This window comes from Brachyistius frenatus, unplaced genomic scaffold, assembly GCF_029030835.1.
Source record: "Brachyistius frenatus isolate BFR_SWC_R1_liver_20210118 unplaced genomic scaffold, ASM2903083v1 Contig_81, whole genome shotgun sequence".
Classification (NCBI taxonomy): domain Eukaryota; kingdom Metazoa; phylum Chordata; class Actinopteri; family Embiotocidae; genus Brachyistius; species Brachyistius frenatus.
This window is the reverse complement of record NW_027210680.1, coordinates 1,267,367-1,294,470: the sequence shown is the minus strand read 5'-3', so window position 1 is coordinate 1,294,470 and position 27,104 is coordinate 1,267,367. Positions and strand designations below refer to the sequence as shown.

The 27,104-nt window shown below is 41.5% G+C and overlaps 3 protein-coding genes across 8 annotated transcripts in view; 2 read left to right on the top strand and 1 right to left on the bottom strand.

Moving 5' to 3' along the window:
- LOC138627105 (prickle-like protein 1) overlaps positions 1-1,960 on the top strand; it is a 28,964-nt gene extending 27,004 nt beyond the window's left edge. For both annotated transcript variants that reach the window (XM_069709204.1, XM_069709203.1), the window contains exon 8: positions 56-1,960. In XM_069709204.1, coding sequence (XP_069565305.1) covers positions 56-1,020 — 965 coding nt within the window. In that variant the 3' untranslated portion in view covers positions 1,021-1,960. The remainder of the gene's footprint in view (positions 1-55) is intronic.
- On the bottom strand, positions 1,705-23,483 carry pphln1 (periphilin 1). Of its 4 annotated transcripts, XM_069709205.1 has the most exons (12): positions 23,418-23,483; positions 22,786-22,830; positions 22,281-22,345; positions 21,774-21,989; positions 20,956-21,017; positions 19,012-19,128; positions 18,407-18,585; positions 17,391-17,477; positions 16,395-16,430; positions 15,466-15,521; positions 8,816-8,953; positions 1,705-3,544 (listed from the first exon to the last, which is right to left on the bottom strand). In XM_069709205.1, coding segments are annotated over exons 2-12 (1,230 nt in total). In that variant the 5' UTR covers positions 22,787-22,830; positions 23,418-23,483; the 3' UTR covers positions 1,705-3,271. The 4 variants fall into 4 exon arrangements, with proteins under 4 accessions (XP_069565306.1, XP_069565307.1, XP_069565308.1 ...); XM_069709206.1 differs by lacking the exon at positions 16,395-16,430; XM_069709207.1 differs by lacking the exons at positions 16,395-16,430; positions 17,391-17,477.
- Positions 23,484-23,639: 156 nt separating this feature from the next.
- zcrb1 (zinc finger CCHC-type and RNA binding motif 1) lies at positions 23,640-26,391 on the top strand. 2 transcript variants are annotated; one of them, XM_069709210.1, is made up of 8 exons: positions 23,640-23,708; positions 23,845-23,936; positions 24,034-24,062; positions 25,045-25,156; positions 25,278-25,385; positions 25,515-25,624; positions 25,704-25,779; positions 26,079-26,391. In XM_069709210.1, exons 2-8 carry the CDS (start codon positions 23,853-23,855, stop codon positions 26,223-26,225), a joined length of 666 nt encoding a protein of 221 aa, XP_069565311.1. In that variant the 5' UTR covers positions 23,640-23,708; positions 23,845-23,852; the 3' UTR covers positions 26,226-26,391. The 2 variants fall into 2 exon arrangements, with proteins under 2 accessions (XP_069565311.1, XP_069565310.1); XM_069709209.1 differs by having other exon boundaries at positions 23,811-23,936.
- Positions 26,392-27,104: the final 713 nt, after the last annotated feature.

Genomic DNA, 27,104 nt, shown 5'->3' with positions numbered 1-27,104 from the left:
TCTTTTAATAGGAAAAACCCACTCAAGACTGAATTTTCTTGTTCACCCTCCTTAGGTGCATCAGTGGATGGGGATGGCAGGGATAGACCTGTAGTCTACACGCTTCATCCCATGCAAGATCCCTTGATGGCAGAAGACTGCGAAAAGATGAGCAACATGGGAACGTTTAATTCGTCTCATCTTCACCACAGTAGCAACTCTCTCAACCTTAACATGGACAAGGGAGATGAGGAGGCAGAGGAGGTGGTAGCACTGGCAATGAGGGGAGGCACACCAGGAGGACTTCTCCCACTGTCCCCGGAAGGCCTCCCTTCCTCCTTTGTTCACGCCCCAGCTCTGAGGAGGAGCAAGTCCCAATCCAGGCCTCCTCAGATGGTCAAATTCTCCGAAGACACTGTGGACAATGGATATAATGATGGGTTTGAGGTCAACATTAGAAAGCATCCCATGAGTGAGAAGCCTCAGAGGAGGGCATATTGTCCAGATGAGATGGGCAGAGAAAGAACTCGCCCGACCAGCCACCATGGGCGTAGCAGGCAGCACCACCACCACCGGCAAGGCCGGCACCACAGAAGTCGCAAAACCCGCTCGGACAACGCCCTGCACGTGGTGCCTTTGGAGAAAGCACAGAGGCCGTTTGAGCCCCAGCAGCAGGGTCTGATAAACCCCCCTTGTGGTGCCATGCTCCTGCAGCATCCCACACACAGGCTGCCGCTAGTCTACTCCCAAACACGATCTGACTATATGCTTCGGAGCTCAACACAAAATGACCCACGGCTTGAGCATCTCATGGGTCTCCACAGAGATGAGGACGACTGGTGCTCTACATGCTCATCCTCATCATCGGACTCGGAGGAGGAAGGTTACTTCCTGGGCCAGCCGATCCCTCAGCCTCGAGCTGTTGGGCGCTACTATGCAGAGGACTACCCGACGAGGGTCACAGCTCTCTCTGCCCAGAGCCACGGCTCCCAGAATGGCCGCCGGAAGAGCCACCGCTCCAAAAATTGTATAATATCTTAACAGCGTAGAGTGCATTTACATTATAATCTGCACTAAACTAAGCAATACAGTCAAGATTTTCTGTTTGTACTGTATGATGGTTTACATGGATAAAATCTGGTTTAGATAGGCGACACGGCATGGCCAAACTTCAAGTTGCATATCGTATTTCGGGACAAAAAAAAATTTGAAAAGATTACTTCCTTTAGTAGATTAACTGTTAAGACAGCAAAGAAAAGGATCTGTGCAACATATAGTCAGAAAAAAAATCACATTTTGCGTGTGTGCAAAGTTGACCTAGATGCTAGGTTTTATGGAATTTTAGCACTAAAAAGATGCATGGACTGATAATGTTGGACGCTTTTCTATAGACAGTGCAGACCGAAATTATGTACAGTGGAGACATTAAACTCCTTTTGTTTCAGCTTGTCATTGTTTTTTTTTTTAAATGGGTTATGTTCAGTTAAAAGTTTTGCAGCAGTAATCTTTGTGTGCATTAAAAAGGCAACGCCATTGTACACAGAGGTTGATCATTAAAGTAGAAAATAGAAACTAACCAAATAATTATTTAATGCATAATACTACAAAATGAAAATGTATATACTAAGTTAAGATTTTAAAACTGGTATTTTTATATCCACGGTTTAAAGAATTGTTTTGCTTGAAGTGTATGATTGGAAAATAGCAATAGTAATAGGAAACAGACCTCGTTGATATTTTATGAGAAACAAAGAAGGTGCCGCTTCATTCACAGTAAAGTGCCATGTTATTCAAAAACAATGTCTGCCACAAAATATACTCCACAATACTCATTATTGGTGTACAAATTACAAAACGACTGGCAATCACACATGCATTTCCCATAGTTGGCCCAGCTGTTCACTATCGTTGCTCTGACATAACCAGCCAAATGCTTTGTGATGTAAAGATGTTTGTAATAAATATTTTTTTTCTGAAGCTACGAGAACAATTGTTGCGTTTTTAAGTTTGCACTTGTATGTTCCAAATTACATATTTTATAATCCTCGGATCATAATAGTGGTTTCACAGCGAGGAGCAGCGAATACCCAGTAGAATTTTGCGGTTCTTCAAATGATCTGTAACATATGCAGCATAATAGTGAAAGTTTTTTTGTTTTTTTTGCGTAACATTTAGTTTTTTGGATGATTCTTTTTTTTTTTTTATATACGCTTTTCTCATGGAGACATTAGTAAAGCGATCCTTAAAGTATCTTTAAGATCGGGGGGGATCTATCTTGCAGCCGGCAAAAAGCAGCACCGAGCGCAACACAAGTGTCTTTGCTAGTTTCAGACTGTCATTTTCCTGTCCAGCACATATTCTCTAAGTATTTGCGCCCATTAGTGTGTTGGTCTTAAAATAAGGTGTTTTCACGTGCACTGCTATGTTTAGGCAGGGGGAAATGATTGCGCAATTGACGATCGAAACCTGGTTTTAAATCAGTGGTGCGGTATATTAGTGATGTTAAGGCCACATGATTAAGAGAGTAATGTGCCCTTACAAAGGCTGGTGTGCAATCGGCATACACTCAGGCATGAGTGCCGTATCTGTAACAAGCAAAGGTTAAAAATAAAAAGATTACTGTTCCAGATTACCGGATCAAGAAAACAACAACCATCAGAGACGTCTCGCTTTACTGCAAAGCTTTGTCTCCATGGGGCCGGAATAAACAAGTTTTGTGCAGTTTTTTTGTGGGACAAATTTAGGACATGAAGTTTGAAAAGCAAAAGGACAAAAGACAAAGAAAAGAAATTCAGCTGGCGTTTCTAGACGGTACAAATTTATACAAGACTGTTGCAAATTTAGCCGCACCAAGTTATATATCTGAATGCTACAAAGAGAGAATTTACAGAGCCAAAAATACTACAAAAAGTATGATCACGCTGGAGAACAGACTGAACTGTCTGTTCTCGACAGCACAGCTTCATCAGGAAAAGTTAACTAATGAAACCACATTTTCACGATGATGTGAGACTCGTATCATTTTAAATAAAAAAAAAAGATGTTTGTTGACAACTTAAAAAAAAAAAAATGAACATTTTCCATTTTATTATTAACTTCCCACAGAGAACTCGACGGTAAAAATGCTCTGTTCAAAAATAACACTGTTCGTTGCCACATACAGCGAATCCTCTCTTCACGTTGAGCTGCTCTTCGGGTTGCTGTGCTGTTTAGCCCAGCAATCCATAATCCATAAAGTCATTAATCCTACCATGCTTAGTCTCACATTAGTGGAGCGGATCGGGCCGATGCGTCAGTATGATGTGCTGTGATTGACTCCTGTCTTTGAAAGTTTATGACCTGTCAGAGGGGCAGAGGGACTTGTCGAGTCACAGGTGGAGGGCTCTTGCTGCCGAACCACCACGTCCAGCTCGGTGATGAAGTGTCTGAGGTCGTCCAGGCAACGCTCGCGGATCTCCCCGAGGTTCTCCCGGAGAGGAACCTGCAGCTGTTTCTCCAAGTTGGGATCTTTAGACACCAGCATCTTCACCACCATTCCGAACGTCTCGCAGTCCTGACGGTACACCTGGAAGTGGACAGAGAATTTACTACTTAAAAAAACAGGAAAAGAAAGTCTGGAGGAAAACTTTCAAAACACTCTCGGGTGACATTTACACCCATTTGTATGTCAATTTTGGCCTGAAAGGTGTTGACAGGTCAGGAGCTTGAAGAGAAACACTCTTAACGGAAGGGACGGTGAGCCGTTTCCTTCCTGCTCTACCTGTCGCCTTGGTGTAAACACTCCAGCGTTACTGAACCTCAGGTGATCACTCCGGTGTTAACGCGCATCATGTAGTGTCAAAAGATAAACACTTCTCCTCTCAGGTTTAATAGAGGCACTTTCGACAGGACAGGGCAGCCAAAGAAGCAATAAACCAACACTTCATTGGTGGCTCAGAGGCTTGTTAACAGGTGTTAGAGGAACAATGAGGAAGAGGCGTTGGGATCTTGTTTGAAGCTGCCATTTCACACGTAGCCTCAAATGTCTCATAAAACAATGTGTGGAAGCGACGGGCTCCGTCCAGAGTGGTTTCATTTGCAAAACAGCATAGCAGAGATTTGTTTCCAGGTCCTGTTCCTCCACATGAGCTGACAGTGAAGTTTCAGACGGGGGGGGGGGAGGAATATCCATCAGCTCAACTGACAGTTTGTATTTTGTAAAAGAAGTAAAAGCGCCACATGCTGCAGATTTCCACAAACACACACAACATTTCGAAACACTTTTACCTATGATTAGGAGCAGGAGTTTAATGTGTCGTCCAGATTAAAAGCTTAATCTGATCAATGACAGTGTGTGTTAAAATAAACAATATGCACGTTAAAACATAAATGAACAGTTTGACGTCTCTGTATCTAACAAAGGAAGAGAGTATAGCATCCCTCAGAACTCAAGAGATACTTATACCTCTGTGTCAGTCTTGTTCTCTCTCCCTCCACTACGTAGCATATTTATTTCTTCACCGTCTCTCTAAGCCTCGACTGTCTCTTAGTTAACGGTCTTCACGACTGCGTGGAAGTAAATTCCCCCGCCGATATGGCTCCTTACGAAGCATCAAGTCTACGTGCTGCAGGCTGATCAGAAGACTGACAAGGGGTTGTGTAGAGATGTATGTGTTTACACATGTGCCTGTGTATGTTTAAAATTAGGCGAGGCAAGGGTGCGTTTCAGTCATTCACCGGATACCGACAGTGGCTTCTGTGCTGCAGGGCGTTTTCTAACTCACTGGCTTATTTATAGATTTTCACAATGTTCCTAGAACAGACGGCGATGCTTGGAGAAGAGGACCCAAATAAAGATCTGCTGTCAAACAGAGTTAATGTACTCGCACAGAACAGAGCAGATGGCAACTTTCCAAAATAAGCATAAAGCCGCCACCCCCCCCCCAAAAAAAAAAAAAAAAAAAAAAGTCATTTGTTGTGTACAAGCCACACACTGCTTCTGCAAACAGTGAGCTGAGCAGAGATTACAGACCGCTCTTAACATTTCCACTCTGCAATTTCATGGAATAAAAGTGTTAACCGAGTTGACATTTAAACATCACTAAAGTAAAACCAGCTGTATCACATAAACAAAAAATTATGTTGACTGACAGGAGGTTAGCTTGACCTGTTTTAGTCTGACACACTGGACGTAGACTGTTTGCATGAACCTGCCACTGACCTGAATGTTTAAGTTCACATTCTCCTCCTCTCTGCTATCTGGGTGGTTTAATAAGTCGAGTTTAAGCTTTCATTTCACCACCAAAAAAAAAAAAAAAAAAGTGTTTTTGTTTTTGGAAGTCATGCTAAAGTTAGTATGTAACAGTATAACATGATTGCTTGTTTTTGATTAGCTGGCATCACAGATATTTCCTACCAAACCACTTACATATTATTGAAGTCTTTACCAGCCAAGATGCTTTAGCTCGTCTCAAACTATGTATTTGTGTCGCACAAACAAAACTGTGGTCACTGCGAGGAATTTAGAGCCAACAATAAACCAAAACATACGGAGGGATTTCAAAATAGCTGGTGCTACTTAATCCAAGGGGCTAATGGTTTACAAAAACAGCCAGCAAGAGGTAATACAATATATAATTTTCCAGGAAGTTTGAGGTGAACACAAAGATACAAAGAGCTTCAGGAAATAGTGCTGACGCAAAACAAACGGGTCGACTCCTCTGGGCGTTTCAATACATTCCTCATGTAGAATCAATAGACCAACTAATCTGTACCCCCCAAAAAAACCCTGATAGCCACTCTTCTCCACTCTGCTGAATTTAGCAACAAAGCATTGTCTTTTGGGTGGTTTTTAAAAAAAATTTTTTTATCAGCGCTGAATAGTCTCATTCAACAGCTGATAACTGACTGAATATATTTATCAAATCTTCTGAGGAAGTATCCAATCAGTGCGCAGACAACCGTTACTATGAATACATGGAAAGCTGTTTCTAAACAACAATGTGCTGAGAATGTACTTCCCGTATTCAAACGCACTTCCTGAAATCGCGCTTGTTATCCAATCAGGAAGGAAAGTACTGAGCTCTTGACTTTGGGTGTGGTTTTTGGAGAATAGGAGCATTTGTAAGGGTCCTTCTGTGGCTGCTAAAACTGTGGTGGAATTTTTTTCATGGTGGAGGATGAGGAGTGAGTGGGTGAGACTGCCTGGCTTCAGAAATGAGAGAAACAGAACAAGGAACAAAAAGAGTTGAGGGGCCTCAGTCCATCTCTGCCATCTCTGTACCTAAAAAAAAAAAAAATACAACTCCTCAGAGGCTGGAACTGTGTGGCTTTCTCTTGCGGCCAAATATATTTCAATTCCTCAACAAATGAAATAAAACTCCCTTTGTATCACAGCCCGGGCTATGAGAAGTAAAACATAATACCCTTTATTGCCTCTCATGCCTTGTCACTCACTATAACCGGTTAGCCTGTACTGCAGCCAAAGTCAACTCTGACAACGAAAACGGCTTCAGGTTGAATTTCAGCAGAACAACTTCACTTAGCCGCACAAACACATGGTATAACGCAGCCCAGCACGACGTCTGCCTCATGGTGGAAAGTTTGTGGGCTGCGAGAAGTGTAGAGACGGTTAGTGAGGAGGGCCTACTGGATTCAGTGTGTTTGTGTGTGTGTGTGTGTGTGTGTGTGTGTGTGTGTGTGTGTGTGTGTGTGTGTGTGTGTGTGTGTGTGTGTGTGTGTGTGTGTGTGTGTGTGTGTGTGTTTGGAAGAGATGGCTAGACCAGATTGGGTGCAGAAAGCCAAACATCTGGCTGACACTTGCCAAGTGGCTAAACACGAGTGCCTCCTGCGACGGGAACAACGCTTGCGACTTTGCAGAGCACACGTGAAAGTGACTTCAGAGTGAACAAGAACGGGTAACCTACGAGCGTTCAGTTGTGTGTTCGCAGCATCATGGGAAATTAATACCAGCCCGACAAGGGCTTTTCAATTTTCCAGTGGCTGGTTGGTTTGTCTGATAACAAAAGTGAAAGCAGTTCTCGGGTTTAGATTTGTGGTCTAAAGGGTTAAAAAGGTCTGCTGACATTACGCAACACAAACGTTTACAAAAAAAAAAAAATCTTTCTATTTCATTCCATCATCTTTGTCAGAAAAAAAGACAAAATGTGATTCAATAACTTATTTTGCTGACTTCGGGGTCTTGACTAAGCCATTGAGCCTCTCATGAAAGACAGAGTGCAAGCTGCCAAATCACAAACAACCTTCACACACGAGCTGGGTATCAGAAAAGCCAGAGAGAAAGACAGGGGAAGGGGAAAGCTGCAATAGCCAGTAGAAATGGATGATTATCTAAGAATCACAAATCCCGTAAAGAAAGCCAGAAACTTTATATCTCGATAAAAAAGGAACATGTTGCAGCTTCTCCAGTTTCGTTTTAAACTGCTTTTTTCTTTCCAGACCTTAATTTCATAACTACATTCAAAGACAGCAGGGGAGAACGAGTTATACTGACCAAAGCACGGCGACATTAGTGGACGAGTTTGTATTAAAGTTCCTACAGGCTCCCGACAAAACACTACATGCATGCAGTGACAGCTCCCAAACTTTCCACAATACCTGCAAGTATAAAATAAAGCTCACTCAGTTCAAATGTTATAGAGTTTGGCTCGTGAAATGAATGAGAGGAGACAGATGGAGGAGAAAGAGACAGGCTATAAAACAGGCCAGAAGCTGCCGAGTCAGCAGCAGTGTTATAACAGCCTACAGGCTCTGTGGCGCAGCTCAATGTGAGAGCGCAGTGTGCGCTCGGGGGCAGAGCTAGCTCAGGTTTAATGGTCTCTGTAAAGCAGCGGTAGTGCTCGCTGGTGCAGGAATGGCCTTCATTAGATAACTGAGCAGAGCTGGAACCTCGTGCCTGCGGTGCTTTCAGCTCTGTTAAGCGCTTGACCTCTCAGTTTTATTGTATGCACACTGCCATACCCTGCTGCCTTCGTTTATATGTTCCTGTACCATCTACATCCTTCTAATGTTTCCAAAACCTTGTGTGAAGCCACTGTGTGCATCAGCATTAGGAAAGATGAGTCAAACACCGATGGAGGGTCGTGATGTTTGAGCCATGTGGGATTTGAAGCTGCTGTTGGGTTTAATGACCAGTCAGGGACTCCGGATGGAAGATTCACAAGAGCCACCGGGAAAATCATGGTTAATCATCAGCGAAGGAAGCGGGTTGCCAAATTTACCCCCATTTTAAACTGCTCTGGAGAGCGGTTAGTGAATCGTAGAGTGAACCCACCACTGTGACTGGAGGACAGAAAAGTTAATTTCCTGCCTTGTTAGGAACATATTAGGTGGCTGCTTCGCTGATGCCAATCCAGTGAAATGTGCGAGTCAGAGCAGCTAAAGCCACCATGTGTGTGGGAGCGTGTGCCAAGTGTACCGTATGTGCGTCACACGGCCAAATCTGACATTTATAGAAAAGTCTGACAAATTACCAATTTTTAATAAGAGGATTGTAAATGCGGGGATTCTTCTAAAGAGATTACTGACAGCCACTGCTGGTTTAAAATATGCTTATATTTCCCTTTAAATATCATGTGAATCCTACATATTATACGTTTCTAAAACAGTGATGCATCGTCTTTCATGCTTTGGCTGAAGAAAAAGAAAAACGGTACGTGTGCAAAATGCAGAAACACTGAAGCACATCAAGTCAAACAGTAATGTAAGAAAACTCAGATTTCAATGGCTCCTGTTTCATGTCAACACTGTACTGCCACTTGCTGCCTGATTTTCAACTCGCTCCACTTGAGAGGATCACTTCAATGTAAATACAAGATGTCAAGTGTTGGAAGAGTACCTTCTCTATTTCCTGGGCTTTGGCTGCGATGGCTGTGGCTCGTCGCTCCTCAAAATTGTCAGTGGACTTTTGGCTCTCTTTCACATCAGGAGCCGCCGCTGGCTCCTCTTTTTCTCCTTCGGGAGGAGGGTTCTCCTCCTAAAAGGTGGAGGAGAGGAAGAGTTGAGTCACGGCAAACTCAGACAAGTGAGCACGATGGGAGAAAAGAACAGCTTATAAATCAAGAAATGCGGAGTGCTTCTGCAGATGACCACGGAACTTACATTCATAAAAACATGAATAAGTATATACAAAAAGTATAGTTACTAATCTGACAGATGACACCCTCATGCTAACAATTACGTGCCAGAGAGAATGTGAGAGGATCTGAAAGGACGCAGTCACTAAAAGCCCACAGATCGGAAAGTCTGTGCAATGTCTTGACCTGACCTACTGACCGTTTAGCTTTACAGTAAAGATGTGGTTGATGAGGCTTAGTGAAGGCTGAAGCTTAGATATACAGTACTTTCTAGAGCTGAAAAGACACAGTGTCGTCTGTGGGAAATGAGCGCTGTGGACTTCCAGTTTCATTTACAGCACCTCAAAGACATAAGGATTGAAAGAATTTACAATACAGCAATCTACATCCAAGTAACAAGTGTGTCTGGCTGACCATAAAAGATGTCACTGCTTTTTATTAGTTGGAATATTACAACCCAAAACCAACCTTAACGTTCAGGATTTATTTTTAACCACCGCACCGTAATATCAGACTTTTGGTTTTGAATAATCTGTTACATGCAAAATTGTACACGTGACACAATCAAGAATAGAATTTAAAATTATCTTGATGACTTACAAAGCCCTACATGACCAGGCTCCATCATATCTTAGAGATCTTATATAACCATATAATTCTAGCAGAGCACTTCTCTATCAGTACGCTGGTCTGCTTGTGGTTCCTAGAGTTTCCAGAAGTAGAACGGGAGGCGGAGCCTTCAGTTTTCAGGCTCCTCCCCTGTTGAACCAACCAGCTCCCAGTTTGTGTTCGAGGAGCAGAAACCCTCTCTGGCTTTAAGATTAGACTCAAAACGTTCCTTTTTTGATAAAGCCCATAGTTAGGGCTGGCTCAGGTAGACCTGAACCAACCCTTAGTTATGCTGTTATAGGCCGAGGCTGCTGGGGGACCTCGTTACATGCTGAGCTTCTTTTCTTTCCTCCTACTCTTTAACTGACTCATACCTCACCATCTTTTTCTCTCCCATAGCTTTTTCTTATTGTCTGCTGTCTCCATTCAGTTCCCTCGCTCGCGTAGTTTCTCTTCTTTCTTTTGCAGATGTCCCGTCATGGAGCTGCATGTCTCTGCCCTGCGCTTGTCGTCTCCACCAACAGTTCTTCTCTTGTATCCTTACGCTGTCCTTTTCTCTCTCTGCTCTCCTCTCACCCCAACCGGTCGAGGCAGATGGCCGCCCACCCCTGAGCCTGGTTCTGTCGGAGGTTTCTTCCTGTTAAGAGGGAGTTTTTCCTTCCCTCTGTTGGAGGTTTTTCTCCCTTAAAGAGGAGGTGTTTTTTTTTTCCCCTCCTAGCTTATGTGGGAATTGTTGAATTGTTGGGTTTCTCTGTATAATATTGTAACGTCTTGCTGTAAGGACTTTAATGTGTTAAGTGCCATGTAATAACCTATGTTGTGATTTGGCGCTATAGAAATAAAGTTGAATTGAATTGAATTGAATTTCATGTGTTTTTAGACGTTATCTTCAGAGAATAGGAAGCCAAGCCAGACAAGCAAAGATTAGCCAGCTAATGGGGAGACTGGAAACTCCAGCACCCATAAGTATTACTGGGAAAGACAAAAGACAAAGGAAAGGGGAGAAATGAGGCCAACTTGGATCGCCACTTAATTTCTTTTGCTCATTTCCTGATACTATTGGGAGTTTGAAGGCCGAGGAGCAGAGCTGCCCGAGCATGACTAAACTCATACATTAAGGGAAACAGGCCACGGCCTAAGTCATATTTCATCACTAGATGACTGAGGAAAGACATTACGGGAGATGGTACGTCAGAGAGCCGAGTGTGGCCTAAAATAAAAAGGCACAACTCATAAAACATCATCCAATTATTCCTCCTTCCTTTTCCCTCCCCGCAGCTATGCTTGGAGAGGTCCTATGTATACGCTTGTGCACGTATGAACGATCGCGTTTGTCAGACTCCAGCCTTCTTCGCCTTAGTTGAAAATGAAATATCCTTGTCCGAGTCTTTCATTTTAACTTGCAGGGCACAGCCCGACCTGGAGGGGTTTTCTGCTCAAATGCAAAGCTTGGCAGATATATTTTTTGCAAACTGGAGTACTGGTAATCCCTTTTCAATGTACTGCTGCAGAGTGAATGATTAAAGGTTATTACACCTAATGAAATATATATATTTTTTTTAATGTATTTTTACTTAGTTCAGTTTGTCAGACCAAACAGGTTTTCTTCTAACCTTTAAAGTTAGAACTGTTGCAGATTCCTGCTTACTATGTTTTAACAAATGATTTTTGTTGTTATTTCTTAAACTCGCATACTGATAACCTGCTAAACACGTTTATGGAGGGAGATGTCTTTATCAGTACTCAACTTAAACTCAGGGTATCGAAATCATTCAAATGCATCATCTGGGAACCAGAAATGTTTGTACAAAATATTCTGCCGGTCTATCAAATAGATATTTCACAGGGCAAGTGAAGATGTTAACGGTAAAGTCAAAGGGTTTCAACCTGTGTAGGACACAAATGTCTGATATTTTTAGGAATTAGCAACCATCCAATGGATTATCCTGTCGTGTTGTATAATGAGTGGAAGAGCAACATTGGGTTTATAACCTGTGTGATCTTACTTTGTTCATCAAATCTCAGCTGTTATCTTGGTTGGTAAATTATTACGCTGTAACTGACAAAGACATTTGTTGCGCACAGAAGAAACCTTCCGGTGACCTTTTCTGTTCCCCGACATGTTCTCCCACCCACTAGGGCACCCTGGCTCGCAGCCAGAGTCGGAGCTGCTCTTTAGGTTCCCTCTTTGGTCTCTTCTGTCTGGGATGGCTCCAGAAAGCCTGCGTGTGTGTTTGTTGAATCCCCGCAGCAGGCAGTGACCGGGGCCATTAGTGCAAGCTTTACTGGGGGCACAGCGCAGGGCCTTTCATCTCGGCTAAGGTTATGGGCTTGTGCCCCGAGAACAGAGAACAACAATGCACCAAAGGCTAGATCAAACACAGCAGCAGCAGCAGCAGCAGCAGTGTGTATGTGTGTGCGTGGAGGGGTGGGGCACTTAGCAAAACTTTCATCACAGCAGTTGATTGGGTGGTGGTGGGTGGTTCTTACAAAAATGCACATTAGAAGGAGAGGGAAAAGAAGAAGAAGAAGAAAAAAAAAACGAGGTTTATATGTTGCATCTTGTAATTTCTTATGAATAAAGCCTGTGCGCGCCTCGCTTTTTTCATTTAATGCTCAGCTATTTGTGGCACTTTTCATGTTTGCAACCCGGTGCAACACAGTCATGGTCTCCATGGAGAGTTCGTCTGAAAACAAGCTGCATTCATTCCCCCCGTTCTTAAACAATATCGCACCTCCCCCCTCGCTTTGAAGGCCGGCTTTTTACTCCTCCGGTGCAACCATTCAGATCATGCATACGCAAACTTTCGATTTCCGATGTGGTCGGACGGCATGTTTTAAGGCCACGACAAGCCACAACACGGCCCTGAAACTACTCTGACATGAAAGCGACATTTAAAAGATACAGTTTTATGGGCTTTTTTGATCAAAGTGAATTTATGCCTCACTTGTAAAGATTTTTACAAGTCATGAATGTTAGTCTGTCGTGTGTCAGTGACTCTCAGTTTCACTTCAGGCATTTGGGGCCCGACTTAGTAAAGGTTTGCATGTGTAAAATCACGTGCAAACTTCCCGTCACCCGCACAAAAATGTCTAAGCTGATCTACTGTCGACGTGCAGTGGGGATTGCGTCTTTCAAACGTGCAATTTGACGCGCGTTGTCCATTTTGCGTGTTTGCCTGCGTGCGTATGTAATATTGGGCGTTTCTACTCGAACGTGCAAAATACCGGGAGGGGAAATGCAAATGCATACATTTAGCACCCACAACGATATTTACTAACGATAACATTTCTGAGACGTCAGAGGCAAAACATTATTCAGACATATCGTTTATCCACCGATGACATTTCTGAGTTATTGAATGCACTGAATGATGGTTGACGGCCAATAATAAAAGGAGGAGCCACATAATACCAGCTATTAAAAAAAAACTTCTTGCGACTCAGCACTTTCTTGCCTCTGGGTCATTCCAGTGTCCTGTGTCGCTGCTTGGATATCCCACCCAGTCCCGTTATTCAGGTGTGCTGTCCCAGGTACTGAATGTGTCCCGCAGAATTCACAGGTAGCTTCATAAGGTTCCCGAGCACTGAATGAGACGAATTCACCAGCCCATCACAGAAAAAGCTAGACCTGCTGCTCAGTGTTTGTCAGAAGCATCTTACCTTCCCTCCTGTTTTATCGCTGACGTTTTATCATTAAGAGGGTTTTTTTTGCCTTTTTGTTTTTCCGCAGGCATTGGCTTCCTTGCTGATAATCTCCTATATAGCGTTGTGTTCTTGTTATTTTTTATATTTCTTAATTTCAATGGGATCAGATTTCTTTTTACTTTTGCTTTTTTACGGTCGCTCTGTTTTTTCCATTGCTGGAGTCACTTTAACACACGCAAACCTTTTGGAAAAAACATGCAATTTAGTGTCCTTTATTTAAGATCTTAGTAAATCAGGCCCTTAGAGCAGTAACTACAAAAGCAGTGCAACCTACCACCAAAACTTTACCGCAGACGGTACATGACATCATGCCAGTACTGCATGCTGTTTCATGATAATCTCTGTTGAAAATGGAATATCGATAAAACTAAATGCTTTCTGCAAGGATTCTTGTCTATTTCATCTGGTTTAAGAATAAGCTTAAGATAAACTTTGATTACTTAAAATACACAGTAAGGGATTTCACGCATCTTTGATTTTTTTGCTTGATGCATGTTTCTCAACTATTATATATAGAGTATATAGTCATAATAACCAATTTTTTTTATGTGCAATGACAAACATATTGAAAAGATTTTAGTTCATGAAAATAGTTTTTTTTTTATTATAATAAAAAAAAATTAAAAAAAAATGGTTTTAGCTTTAGCTGAGGCTAGCCGTGGCCATGTCACCAGATTTCACAGGATATATTACGTCTCTTTTGCTATAGCTGATGATAAACTGTTACTTTATGACATAGAGGTCTTAACTCAGTTTTGACCAAAAATGCAGTTACTTTTGTTGGGCACAATGGGCTGATGCACTTGTTCAGGGGGAAACAGGAACCGAACACAAAGGGATTTAATCTTTTTGTTTTACTAAAAGACCCTTATATATCAGAGTTATTGTAATTACAAGTTTTTGACTTGTAAATAGCACTGATGTCAAGATCCAAGCCAGAACTTCAACTGAAAAAAAAAAAAAAAATTCTGAAAGCTCCACTATATCCAACTTGGCACATACAAATAAGAAAGTGTTGAAACATGAAGGAAACACTGCCGCCTTATGGAAGACAAAGTGTGTTGTTCAGTGTAATCAAACCCAAATTTCATGGATATAATCCAATCAGTTCAATTACCCCTCACACAGCCACCCCTGTACTTACACAACCTTCCTAAGTTGTCTGAGCATGTGAACGCTCACAAGTCATTAACATGGGAATCCAACATGCCTCCTGTATGACATGACACATAATACGCTGGCTCTTGATGGCTACGTCAACACTTAGCCCGTGAGCCCCGTGTTGCACATCGACTTCTCACAATCACAAGACCACTGCCGTGCGACATCTAGCAGACACTCACAGCTACCAGACATAGTCAGAGTCCTCAACAGTGAAAGGAAATGATTATTCGTTGAAAACAGGGTAAACACATCCCAATGAGCTCCTTCGGGAATTCTCCTGGCTTTGCGGTTAAGATCCTATGATAAAGTTATGACTTGGGCTACTGACTTAGCCTCTGCCCTTCTGGGTGGCCACAGCCAGATGCAATTTGTGCGCCTAATCACATCTGATTCCATTTACACTCCTCTGCATAGTTGGAGATGGACACAATCAGCAAAACAAACTACCATTTGCCATTTAGAGATATCTACAGTCAAAACTAAAAACTTTTTTTTAAATTTTTTTTTTAATTTTTTTAACATGACCAGTTAAAGGAGAAAAGTCTTGTACTTTGTTGACACTTGAGACCTTTACCCTTTACCATTAAGTTCTGGTGACTGAAGTCTGCTTACACCACAGGTAAACAAAGCACAGGCATGATGGCTTTTATGCGCTGCGTGAGGACCACTTTAAAATCCATTAACATACTTCAATGGGACGAAACACTTATTAGAAGTATGGAATTTAACAAGTTCCAGATGCATCCTGCTGTACAGTGACATCCATGGTATACTATATGCAGGACAACAGTGCATTTATGATAAAAGCAGCTTTTCATGTTGTGTACTATGTTCTTGTGCCTTTAAGTAAGCGGTAATCATAAATGAAGCACCAGTATTGTATTATGGTATTTAATATTCTGAATTCATTTAGTATTTTATTTGAGCTCACCTTGTTTGATGTTGCGCTGTGTGGGGAGCCTTCTCTGGACAGGCCAGGGATTTTATCTATACATTTTAGAAAAGGACAAGGACAAAATTGGCACAATGAGAGCATAGTTAAAAGTTAAATAATGTGACAAAAACAAATTGGAATAAGAAAATGGAACAAGAAAAACAGCAGGAAGCAGGTAGTCCATGGGAAAAGGACAATTAGTATGTGTGTGCTAACGTTAACCAGGGCTAAAAGGAGTTCATGTTTGGTTCCAGGATCCAGACAGGTACCCAACTAGAACAATCAAGAAACAGATGGAGTCATACTCCAATCTCCACCGGGTGAATTTACTGCAACACATCCCTTGCGGACCCTCAACTCCTCTCCAGTAGCCCACTTTCCATGTGTCTTTCTACCAGCTTTTCTCTAGCTGTCCTGTCACAGGCTCTACCAGCAAACTCATAGCACCTAAGAAATGAAACAACAACACTCCAGAGTGGAAGCTTTGGTTTCAGGAATATCCATCAGACATCCTATACCCTTTCCCTCGATTTGCACACACGACCTGGTGGCATCTTTATGAGGCCTGACAAAGTGGCAGACAGGACGGAGGGGAAGACTGGCTGCTGGACACATTAGAAACGCTCTCTGTCTCTCTCGGGTTACCCAGACTGGGAACAGGTTAAGTTTAACGATTACAACCTTTTTACATTTTTGAAACAAATCCTGTGCGTGGCATCTCATCGCATTTCAGTCATTTGGATAAAACAAAAAAACAGACAGCAGGAATGTTCCAGAGACTACAACATGCACAATATGATGAAGAAGCTGGATTAAACTGTCTGCGGCCCCAGTAAACAAGATTTAAATGTAGAAAACCACTGCCAGCCTCTGTTCGGTGAAGCTTTTCTATTCTGTCTATGACAACTACACTGAACTGTACTTACCAGCAATCTTGCTCTGAGAATAAGTCTCTTCATACCCTGTATAGGGAGACCAAACCGTAGGGTCACTGGCTATGTACACCCCAATAACTAGGGTGTCTTATCTAACAGAAATCTGCCAAGCACACTCACTTCACCGAGGAAACTTGACTTATAGTTAAAAGCATGCATTTCAAACTTGAGCATGATGGCCTCTTGTCATTCTGGTGGTCACTAAGCACTCGGTTCATGAGGGAAAAGCACCAATCAAAATGGAAATTCAAAAAAGGAGAGATGGTCAGTACTGAAGGTGGCAGGAGACCTCAACAAAAGCACTAGCAGAAACGGGAAAGCTTGAAGGTTAAGAGTTAAAAAGCAGACAAACAACATGCAGTAAAAAAGCAGGTACTTTAGCACAATTTCACAGTCCACTTAATTTAAGATTTCTTGTTGGCTTTCTGGCAAATTAATTAAGTGAACCTGTGTACAGTATGTGTCCTACCTTTTGATATGGACTGTAAAATGAACTGTTCCAACACACTGTTCATATTAGAGCTGGTATTTTCAGTTTTTAGTCAATGTCAGGTGTGATCATTTGATCTGGAAAGTTATTTTTAACACTTCATGTTTCTCCAGACCTAAAATAATCAATTGGATCAAATAGATTATTGTAGAAACCGTGGAAAGTGCTAACGTACCTCCACAACAGGAACAGGAAACCGAATAAGGCAAAGTCGCCACTAAGTTCTACTTAAAAAACAAAACTCATGGTACAACTTCCACCAGACCTGGGTGAAAAAATGGCAGTGCCAAATAGAACAACTAAGTTTAGTGAGGAGGCATTTGTTTTTAAATTGATTTCGATGAAAATTAGCTCCAATCTTGCATCTGTCCTCACATCCTTCTCAAGACAACAAATGTCTTTCAAACAGTTTTCTGACAAGGATGCAAGTAAAGACTGACAAATCAGTTTACTGTCACCCAAATCCAGGCTTGTTTCACATGGCTTCGTGTACAGACCCAAAGAGTCATGTCCACTCTGTTGAGGAAAGAGCGCCCCCCAGAGGTGTTCAGAAGCACCTGTGTGACCCTCGGGACCGTCCACACCTGAAAAACCAGTGAGCCAGATCATCAGTCAAGGAGAGACAGTCACGTAATAAACAGAGGAGGGAAAATAAAGGGTTCAGGTTTTGAACAATAAATACACATTTTTAGGGCCAAACTTATAACCTGTTCTGTTAAGTGAGGCCTGCAGGTACTTGAACTCTGAGATATATTTTTGTGCTTTAGATCATTTGTATGAAGTGCTGCTCTCAAACAACTGATTCACTCAGTGGGTGTATGCATGTCCTCTATATGAGTCACAGGAAACAAATGAGTCATGTCTAAAATCTGCAACTGGAGGCAGTGACCGCAAATGTTCTGCTTCAATTTGGCAGTTCTGTTATAGATATATATAGATATAGATATATATGAGGGCAAGATTCTGCGTAAACCAGAGCCGTGCTTCATCTGGACTACAGATTCAGTATAAACCTCCACCGAGCACAAAGCGTCCACCTCTGCAAAGTGGGCCAGCAGCCGAGCACTTCTGTTACGCAGAGGAGACCAAACTGGCATGGGAGCAAGGGATTTGCTTGTCTTTCGATTTATTAGGAAGTTCTGGACATTTGTTTTAGGGTTGTGACAGCTATTTCCAATATCAGGTCATTACGTTTTTAACCGAATGACCAACATGTTATTCATGTCATTTACAATCCTCACATCCGAGATTCAGCAAATGAGGATTAGAATGGCTAAGATGTGTAGTCATGTTTGGTGAATGATTTAAACATCAGTCCATCATCAAAATATTTGGCCATTAATTTTCTGTTAACTGACCAAATCCACAAAGTTTTTCGCACAAATGTATTACGTGATAAGTCTGTATAAAAATGTTGAGTGACAAGTGCATTTTAGGATGTTTTAACTTGGTTGAACTTTGACGAGCAGCCCACTGCACACCAGAGGGCGGGGATACTAAGACTTCTACATACTCTTGCCTTGCTGTGAGGGAAACGGCAGGCCCTTGGCTCTGTCTGGTGAGTATCCTCTGCTGCTGACGCTGGAGCCGGAGCGACTGTGGGGGGAGCGGGCCACCTCGCGGCGCACCGGAGAACGCTCTCTGAGGGGAGGGAACGGGGCAGCTTTTCTTCTGTAGTGGTCTCTGTCCTCCCTGGAAAAGAAGGGGTTGGAGGATGTGTGCGTCACATTATGTAAACAGCCATTTTGTGAATGTAGAAAGTCATCTCCAAATATCCACCACAACTGGTATTTCACAAAGCATATAGACAAGTCCTTTTCTCGTATCTATTTTAGATGCAAACACAGCACAATGCTGCCATCTAGTACTTTAAGGGCATTAACACATTCTGAAAAAACTACACAAGCTGCACTCCAACTCATATGTGTGCTTAAAACTAATGAGCGCCGAACATCAGAGGATTTTCCTTCTAACCAAAGAATACACTTGTTGTTTTTGCTAATCACATCTCTGTTTGACTGCAGCATTGTCTGTCTGTAATGAATACAGTGCATATACATAGACGGTTACGGCACATGGATAAACCTAAGCAGTGACAATGTTTGTATTCATTCGTACCCTCTGTCCAGGTTCAGGATGGCCTGCACGAGTGTGTCTTCCCCGCTCTCTGGGAGCGATCTGGGCGCTGGATAGATACCCTGGCCTCGGACATTATGAGGTGGCGGCGCTCGGGCACTGAGGGGATAAACACACAAACATGTGGCTGCAGATACAAACATCAAATTCAACAAAGTGTGCTTTTAACTCAACATGCAAAACATAAAGAATCGTGAAGTGGTAAACAACCCACGCATTTTCAAGAATAATGATGACTTCTATTATGATTATTGACACATGACCTCATTCAATAGCAAGATGATCCTGACCTGGTTTTACACATTTATCCAGGTTGAATGGACACAAGATAAATAACTTTTTTTTCAAAATATTTTTTATGTTAACATGACAACAAAAATAAACAAAAGGGAACACATCATGTCTTTCTCTAGTGCTAATGCATACAACATTACCAGATCATTCAGAGGGTCCACATACATATGAGAAGCAGAAGAATTGATAAATGTGCTGATGGTCACAGGTAATTGTGTGATATACAGTTTTACTCGCCTCACAACAACAAAACCTTCTAAAATGGAAAAATAAACATGCTTTATGTATTTTTTTTCCTCGACTTTAAGAGAACCTTTACCACTTCCTGCCTCCCTTGTAAGTAAAACCACACTCTCTCTGGGCCTCTTTTCTCAACTCCTTACGACCTCCTCACTGACCTCTGCCCTCGGCACACATCTAACCCACTAATCAACGGACCAGAACTGACCTCGTTGCCCTTCCACAGCTTGAAATGTTTGTTTGGGGTGAAAGCCTTAGTATCTCTGTCTGCCTGCTAAGTGGTCAATCTAGTCACTATAATCTATGTGCAACTTTCTCTCCTAAATTTTGCTACTGTATAAACAGAGCATTTTTATGTAATGGGGCCCAGGTGTGATAACATGATACCTATTGATCTCCAACTGTTGAAATTCAGTGGGGAGTTAAAAGTGATTAAGACTGAATTCCTTTAACTTTTTATGTTCAAGTTGTGTCACTTTATCTCAGCTCTTTGTTGTTTTAAAGTAAAGAGTCATCTATCAACCAACCCAGTAACATGGAGTTCTTTTATTTTGGCAGCAGCAAACAGCACAAGAGCGACTCGCAAATCTGATAACAAAGTATGCTCTGTACAAATGTTTGAATTAATACAAAAGTGTTTTACTACAGTCCAGAACATAGATGGACCCCATGCATGAAACTATTCAAAATTAGAGATTCCAAATTAAAGAATACCAAAAATGACTCTATTCTTCAAAATAAAATCTACAACGAGCTGCTGACTTTTTTTTATATATCATATTAAGCTGCAATATATAGATAAACATTACAGACAGGTAAACAATGACTTTGTTTTGCAAAAATAATCTATGGTCAGTCTGTGGTGGCTTTGCCCACTAAAAAAAAACCCAGTATATCATAATTTAATCAAATTACTTGAGTTGAACCAGAGCTAAGTATTTCAAGTGAATATTAAAAACCTGTCAACTAAAATCTTTAGCTTAGTTTTCTGCAACCCAATCTGCAGCCTAAATACTGGCACTGTTCAGACTAACAGTTGTCTAAACTAACAGTGTGGAGCCCAGCGAAGACGGCCAGAAATGTGAATAAGGTGAGACAGGCCAATATGGGCCAAACACGGAACATGATTTATGATTGCTGCAATGTAAACAAACATTACAGACACACACTGAAAAGGGAAACCTACTCCTGCAGAGACCTCCAGTGGGTCTAACGAGGGGAATTAAATACAGAGGGCTTGTTCATAACGTGAGTGCTTGGAAAAAGACTGTCCCCTGCTGTTCAAAATGAAAACATCAAGCGGTATCATGTTTGAAGTAGAACTTGGTGGACAGGAATTTTTTTTCTGGAAAAAGATGATTTGCTCCTTTGAGAAAAACAGAAGCAGTTTACCCAAAATCCATAGGCCGCCCTGTGTGTTGGTCCTCCCTGGGTCCTCTGTAAGGATATTCTTCCTACAAAAGAAATAAAACGACAAAAGATACAACCCTTGAATTTGGCCTTTGTTGGCACTTTTACCACATATGGTTTGTTATGTTCTAACAGTACCGACCATCTGGTATTCAGTGATAAATACTTCGTCTACAGATGCAAACAGCATCCTAAACTGCCACCCTACAGATTCTGCAATAGTGCATGATTGGTAAATGACCAATGTCTAACTAATTGAAAATAGACCATATGAATGTCAAGACACAGTTGCCTGAATTGTAGAACAAGTTGTAAGAATTCAATTGTAAAAACAGAGGTTAAAAGGCATAATATCTAAAAGTTTAAATATAAAGGAGCAACAAAATCCTTATTAATGAAATGTCAAAGTCCAACAAGCATTTGGTCTACGATAATGAACAGCTACAATCTAGCACACGCAGTGTAGCTGGAAAATATTTTAACTTGATCCTTCAACTATAGAGTTCTCAGATGGCCAATTATATATAAAAGCTACCAATATTACAACGTGCTGACGTGTCTGAACAGCAATGACCTTCAAAACTTGTTTTTTTTGGCCTGTAGTCAAGAGTAACTTTGCAGTGGTTGAAAATGAGTTTCTATTTTATTTCACTCAGATTCTTTTGAAGGCAGTCACTGGAATTTCTGATATTTTTGTTTGATCTTCAATAAACACATCTTATTTCATACATCCAAGTTTACTGATCTAATTACAGTCCACTATAGAGCAAAATGACTTGAAATGAAATGGTTGCCCTCACCCTCCTTGAAGGTGGCATGGCTCTGCGTTCACCAGGGAAATGAGGGCCGTCACCATGGTACCCCCTCTGATCTTCATGGTAACCTCGGGGACCGCCTCCATTGGGGTAAAAGCGGGGACCTCCCTCGTATTCGTACCCGCCTCGGCCATAGTCGTCCTCTGGCCTGCCGAAGGGGCCCCTCCTCTCCACACTCCCTGCACCTCGTGGGTACTGACCCTATGCAGACGGATACAGATTACCATTTATATCTAAAATGTAACTTGTTTTAAAATTAGTTTGTCATGGATTTATTCTCTGAATAGACTGTGCTACTTGATTATTCTCTTTTCAAATAATGTCTTTGCCAACTGATTTTTGTACGGTGTGAAACAAAGAAATCCGAGGGCTGCATGGAAGAAATATAATTTTGCTTCTGGTGTTTGTATTTGCACACTAGAGACTGCAATGAGGTCAAAAGTCATATCAGGAGGAGAAAATAAACTGCTGTTAAGTTGCAGACACACTCACCGGTCTCTCCGGTAAAAAACGTTCATCATACACTTCTCGTATAGTCCTGTCTCTCCTGTACGTCACTGCAAAAGGACAAAGAGTGCAAGACACCGTATGTAGTGTACAGGAACTCGTGCAAGCATCCTTCAACAATGCAAATCATTCAAATAAGTTATAGTCACTGGCAGCTAAGTTAAGCTCACGTCTTTTGTTACGTCCCAGTAAAACATGTGATCGCAGGACACAAATTTCAAGTCTACATTTAACTTGACGGCACCGGTAGTCAGACATTTGTTGTGTTTTCATGTTGCAGTATTTAACGTTGGCCTCACGCAGGTGCAGGCTGCAGCACAAAGACCTCTCTTGCAAATACACATTTAAAAAAAACATATAGGCGATTTGATTTGTGCATGTTCCACTCGAGATATTGCGTGATACGTGATCCAAATTGTTGTTCACGTCAGATGTCTCTAAACTAGTGTTCAACCGGTGTGTCGTAAGGAAGAGGTGGTGAAGAACTTACTTTTTGAGTCGAGGGCTTCTGACCAAATAAGAGATGCAAAACAATCTGCAAAGAGATTTTAATAAAAGTGTTAAGACTGCACACACACGTGTGTGTGTGTGTGGGGAGGGGGGGGGGGAACATGGCAATTCAGCTTATGCAAAGTAAAACATCTCCATTTCTTCCGCAGTGCAAACAAAAGTATGACACAACAAGACCCTGACAGGCTGCACAGCAAGCCGGGCTGATGTTACTTTCTGCAGACTCCTGCAGCGAAGTCCATTTGAGCAGCAACACCTCGTTCAAAAATCGCAGCACTTTTCGTAGCAACCCGGCCGCGATCAGTAACACATCATACTTCAGGACTTCGTGTGGTTACGAGTTGTGCCGCTAACTTCTGTAGGTGTTGTGCAGAAACATCGCTAATCAGCTAGCTTCCATATAAGCGACCAAAAAAAAAAAAACCAACAACAAAAAAAAAAAACATCCGCACGCTTTATTATTATTTCTTTGTTTTTTTTTCTTTGTTTTTTAACTGGGAGCACGCTAGCTTATCGCCGCTGCCATTACGCCAGTATTTACGGCCTCTCGTGAATAGAAGCGGATTCAATAAGTCAAGACGGGGTGTCGATTATGCCAAGAAAACACCTCACCTTGCTTCTATTGTACCGATAGCTTAGCCTCTCCCGGTCGCTACATGGAAAACGGCTGTTTACGGGAGAGCGCCGCGTCTGCGCGTCATCAGCACGCGACGCGCAGACGCGGCGTTTGTTGCCCTTTTTTTTTCTTTTTTTTTTTTTGTTGCTAAATGGCGGTTTACGTCCCCCGGTAGAGACACAGAGACAACAACAACAACAGCAGCAAATAATAATAATAATAATACTAATAATCTGTCGTTTTAAACCAGTCGAGGTCGTTTTTCTACCCCGGTGGACGTTGCGTCGGTAAGTCGTTTGTTCAATACGTTAGCTTTTGCTTGGAAGTCACGATGCAACTTGTGTAAAGGAAGTGGTTTGTGATTATTTGTTTTAATTTGGAGGGCTGAGGGGGGTGTCTTTTGTTTTTGTTTTGTTTTTTCAGCGTCCAGGATGAGCGGGGGTTTGGCACCGAGCAAAAGCACCGTGTACGTGTCGAACCTGCCGTTCTCTCTGACCAACAACGACCTGCACAAGGTGAGTTAGTCCCCATACGTCATGACAAGTGTTTGTCAGTGTTGTGAAACATGCAGCCTGTCTTGTTATATATATATATATATTTGTGTCCTTTCAGCTATTCACCAAATATGGAAAAGTTGTAAAGTAAGTGATGTCTGTTGTTGTTGTTGTTGTTATTATTATTCTATACATATTAAAGCCATATAAAAACTCAAAACAGGGTGGTCGGGTGAGCGTTGGGAAGGTCACATTTGAAAAGTAGTAGGTTACAGATTACTAGTTAAACATGTCACTATTTTAATTACTTCAGAGTAAGTTGTAACATTTGATGCCTTTTCTGACAAATATTCAAAACTGGGTCATACATTTGAAAAGCCCTGAAAGACAAATGTAAACTTGGCAGTATGAACAGCGCAACACAACAGAGCTCGACGCCGATTGCTGTCGAACTCTAGTCGCAAGTTCTTCAATATAACTTGAATTAAAACGGTAATGTTTTGGATTTAAAGCACGACCACCAAAACAAACCACGAGTATGTAGATCACAACTGACTGCAGTAAAGGATGCATTCAGGTTGACTCCATGCTCAGTGATGATACAACTATGAAAAGGGCTGACTACAGTTCATTAGGTTTTTCACACTGGTTTCTGAATGACTCCTTTCATTACTGCCTTGGTGTGTTTGTTTCAAGCAATGCCAGTGATTTAGCAGAAATTAAACAGGAACCAACCAAAATCTAGGTTTAAAACTTGAGCACACACTGCCACATGTATGGAGCTTTTCTACATGTGGAAATAATTCCTCTGAAAAGATGCAAAGTAACAGAATGAATATTAAATTCTACATGTGAGCTTTTTTTTTTTTTTTTTTTTTTTACAATAAATAGCATTTTCAGATGTCACCTCCTCGTCATCGCCAACATTTAGAATAGGAACTTTAATTGAATTACATATTTTTTTTCTCAGTAACGGATTGCAATTACATTTGTGTTGTAATTGAATTACATGTAAAGAGTTACTTCCCAACACTGTCGGTTAAAAACTGAATACTGGCCAGTAATGATGTTTTAGCGACCACTTAAGTTTTTTTCTTATAGGTCCTACTAATGGTCGTGTTTATCTCAGGGTTACAATCGTTAAGGATAAAGACACGCGCCAGAGTAAAGGGGTGGCGTTTGTTCTCTTCCTGGACAGAGAATCAGCTCATAACTGTGCAAGAGCAGTTAACAACAAACAGGTGAGGCTGAATTGTTCATGTTTTGTTACATCACTGTGCCTAAGGTCGAGTCTACTTGCTAGTGATGTTTCGTGAACGGGTGTCGACTCGTCTGAATGAAGTGTGTGTGTGTGTCTCCCAGTTGTTTGGCAGAACAGTAAAAGCCAGCATCGCTGTCGACAACGGGCGAGCAACTGAGTTTATAAGAAGACGGAATTACACAGACAAGTCCAAATGCTACGAATGTGGGGTCAGTGCATATTTAACCTTTCTTTTTCCTGTTAGATTAAATTAGGATTTTCGAGTGTCATCATTAGTCCGTCCTTTCCGAACGAAAACGCATGTCGAACAAGTTGTGTTTTTAAATGAAACATCTCAGGACACGGGACACCTGAGCTACGCCTGCCCCAAAAACATGCTGGGGGAGAGGGAACCTCCGAAAAAGAAAGAAAAGAAAAAGAAGAAAAAGACTCAACAACCTGAGCACGTGTAAGTATTTTATGGCAGATGGCTTGAGATATTTTGCAATGGGCTGTGTCACAGTACTTCTATTTATTTTCCCTTTTAGTGAAGAAGATGAAGAAAGTGAAGAAGACGGTGAAGACCCAGCCTTAGATAGTCTAAGTCAAGCCATAGCTTTTCAGGTAAGTGTGCAGTGGAAGACAACAAATAAAATCTGGTCATCTTTTGATTTGATTTAGGTTTTTGCATTATGAATCACAAAATGATGTTAAGGGCAGTCTGTGTCGTGTGTGTGTGTGTGTGTGTGATAAAAATCAGCTGCAAATCCAACACACTGAGTGAAAAAAGGGGAAGATAAAATGTTACTATACATGTATTAAATAAAATTTAGGCTGTTGAAACTAGAAGAGGTCTTCAAACATTTATATTATCTGTAAGCGGTGACATATTTTCCTCATCTTTTTTTTTACTCCCTCTCCAGCAAGCCTGTATTGAAGAAGAGGAGACAAAGCGCAAGAAGCAGCGAGTTGTTTCTCAAGAGGGCAACGCCTCAACATCCTCTGACTCGAAGAAACCAAGAATCAAAAAGAGTGCATACTTCAGTGACGAGGAGGAGCTCAGTGACTGATAATACACAAGGACTTCAGCAGCTAATTATTTGATAAATACTGTATATATTTCGTGTTTAAGTTGTTTTGAAGGGCTGTTGGGGCATGATTCCAGTGGGATTTTCTGTAAGGTTGTTCCGAAATGGATTTTTTTTTTTTTTTACATCAGTCAATAAAGTGTTTTTTTTAATGACAAACCAAATTTGCAGTTGAGTATTGACTGCAAAATCAGTTAAAGAATGCAGAAAGACGTTATTTATGACATGGCAGTTGTTAATAGAAAGATTATTTTTCATAAATGTTTCAATATGTCTTTCAATGTCAAAGGTGGTGATAAATATGTCAGTAAAGTATTAACTGCTGTAATCCTAATGACCAACAGCCAAAACAGTACAAAATAAAATACAAAATGTACAATTAATTTAAAATTTCACATGAAAAAAAAAAGAAAGCCCTTCATTACCATAAGGATTAAACTATCAGCAAAATGAGAACGAGTAACCATAAACCTCTTGTGCTAAACTAAACTGTACATATACATGGTTAGATGAAAATGCTGCAGTCGGGGTTCCCCTGCAGTAAAATCCCTTCGTCGGGAGATGACGGAGACATCCAGTTAGTTGTCCTTGATATGAAAAGGGTTGGGGACCCCTGACTGTCTCTGTTCGCTTCGAAATGTGGCTTTTGATTCCCGCTTGCGTCAGCACGCAAATTAAATAAAAAAAAAATAAAAAAACGGGATTTCCCTGATGTTTTATGCGTGTGTGATAGAAAAAAAAATAAAAAATGCGGTGGCTTTTCTGCAGGCTGCGAGGATGCAGGGATCTGAAAGGATTCGCGGTACAGTGATCTGATTTGAGCTGCATCCCACATTCATTGCTGTAGACGCAGAGCATTAG

What these genes read in the sequence shown, in the direction of transcription:
- pphln1 (XM_069709205.1), bottom strand. An exon ending in CCATGCCACCTTCAAGGAGG is followed by an intron (nt 21,018 to 21,773) that starts GTGAGGGCAACC and finishes TTTCTTTTGTAG; the next exon opens with GAAGAATATCCTTACAGAGG. An exon ending in TCCCTCACAGCAAGGCAAGA is followed by an intron (nt 17,478 to 18,406) that starts GTATGTAGAAGT and finishes CTGGTTTTTCAG; the next exon opens with GTGTGGACGGTCCCGAGGGT.
- zcrb1 (XM_069709210.1), top strand. Translation starts at nt 23,853, where the DNA reads ATGAGCGGGGGTTTGGCACCGAGCAAAAGCACCGTGTACGTGTCGAAC. An exon ending in GAGCAGTTAACAACAAACAG is followed by an intron (nt 25,157 to 25,277) that starts GTGAGGCTGAAT and finishes TGTGTCTCCCAG; the next exon opens with TTGTTTGGCAGAACAGTAAA. An exon ending in CCAAATGCTACGAATGTGGG is followed by an intron (nt 25,386 to 25,514) that starts GTCAGTGCATAT and finishes GAAACATCTCAG; the next exon opens with GACACGGGACACCTGAGCTA.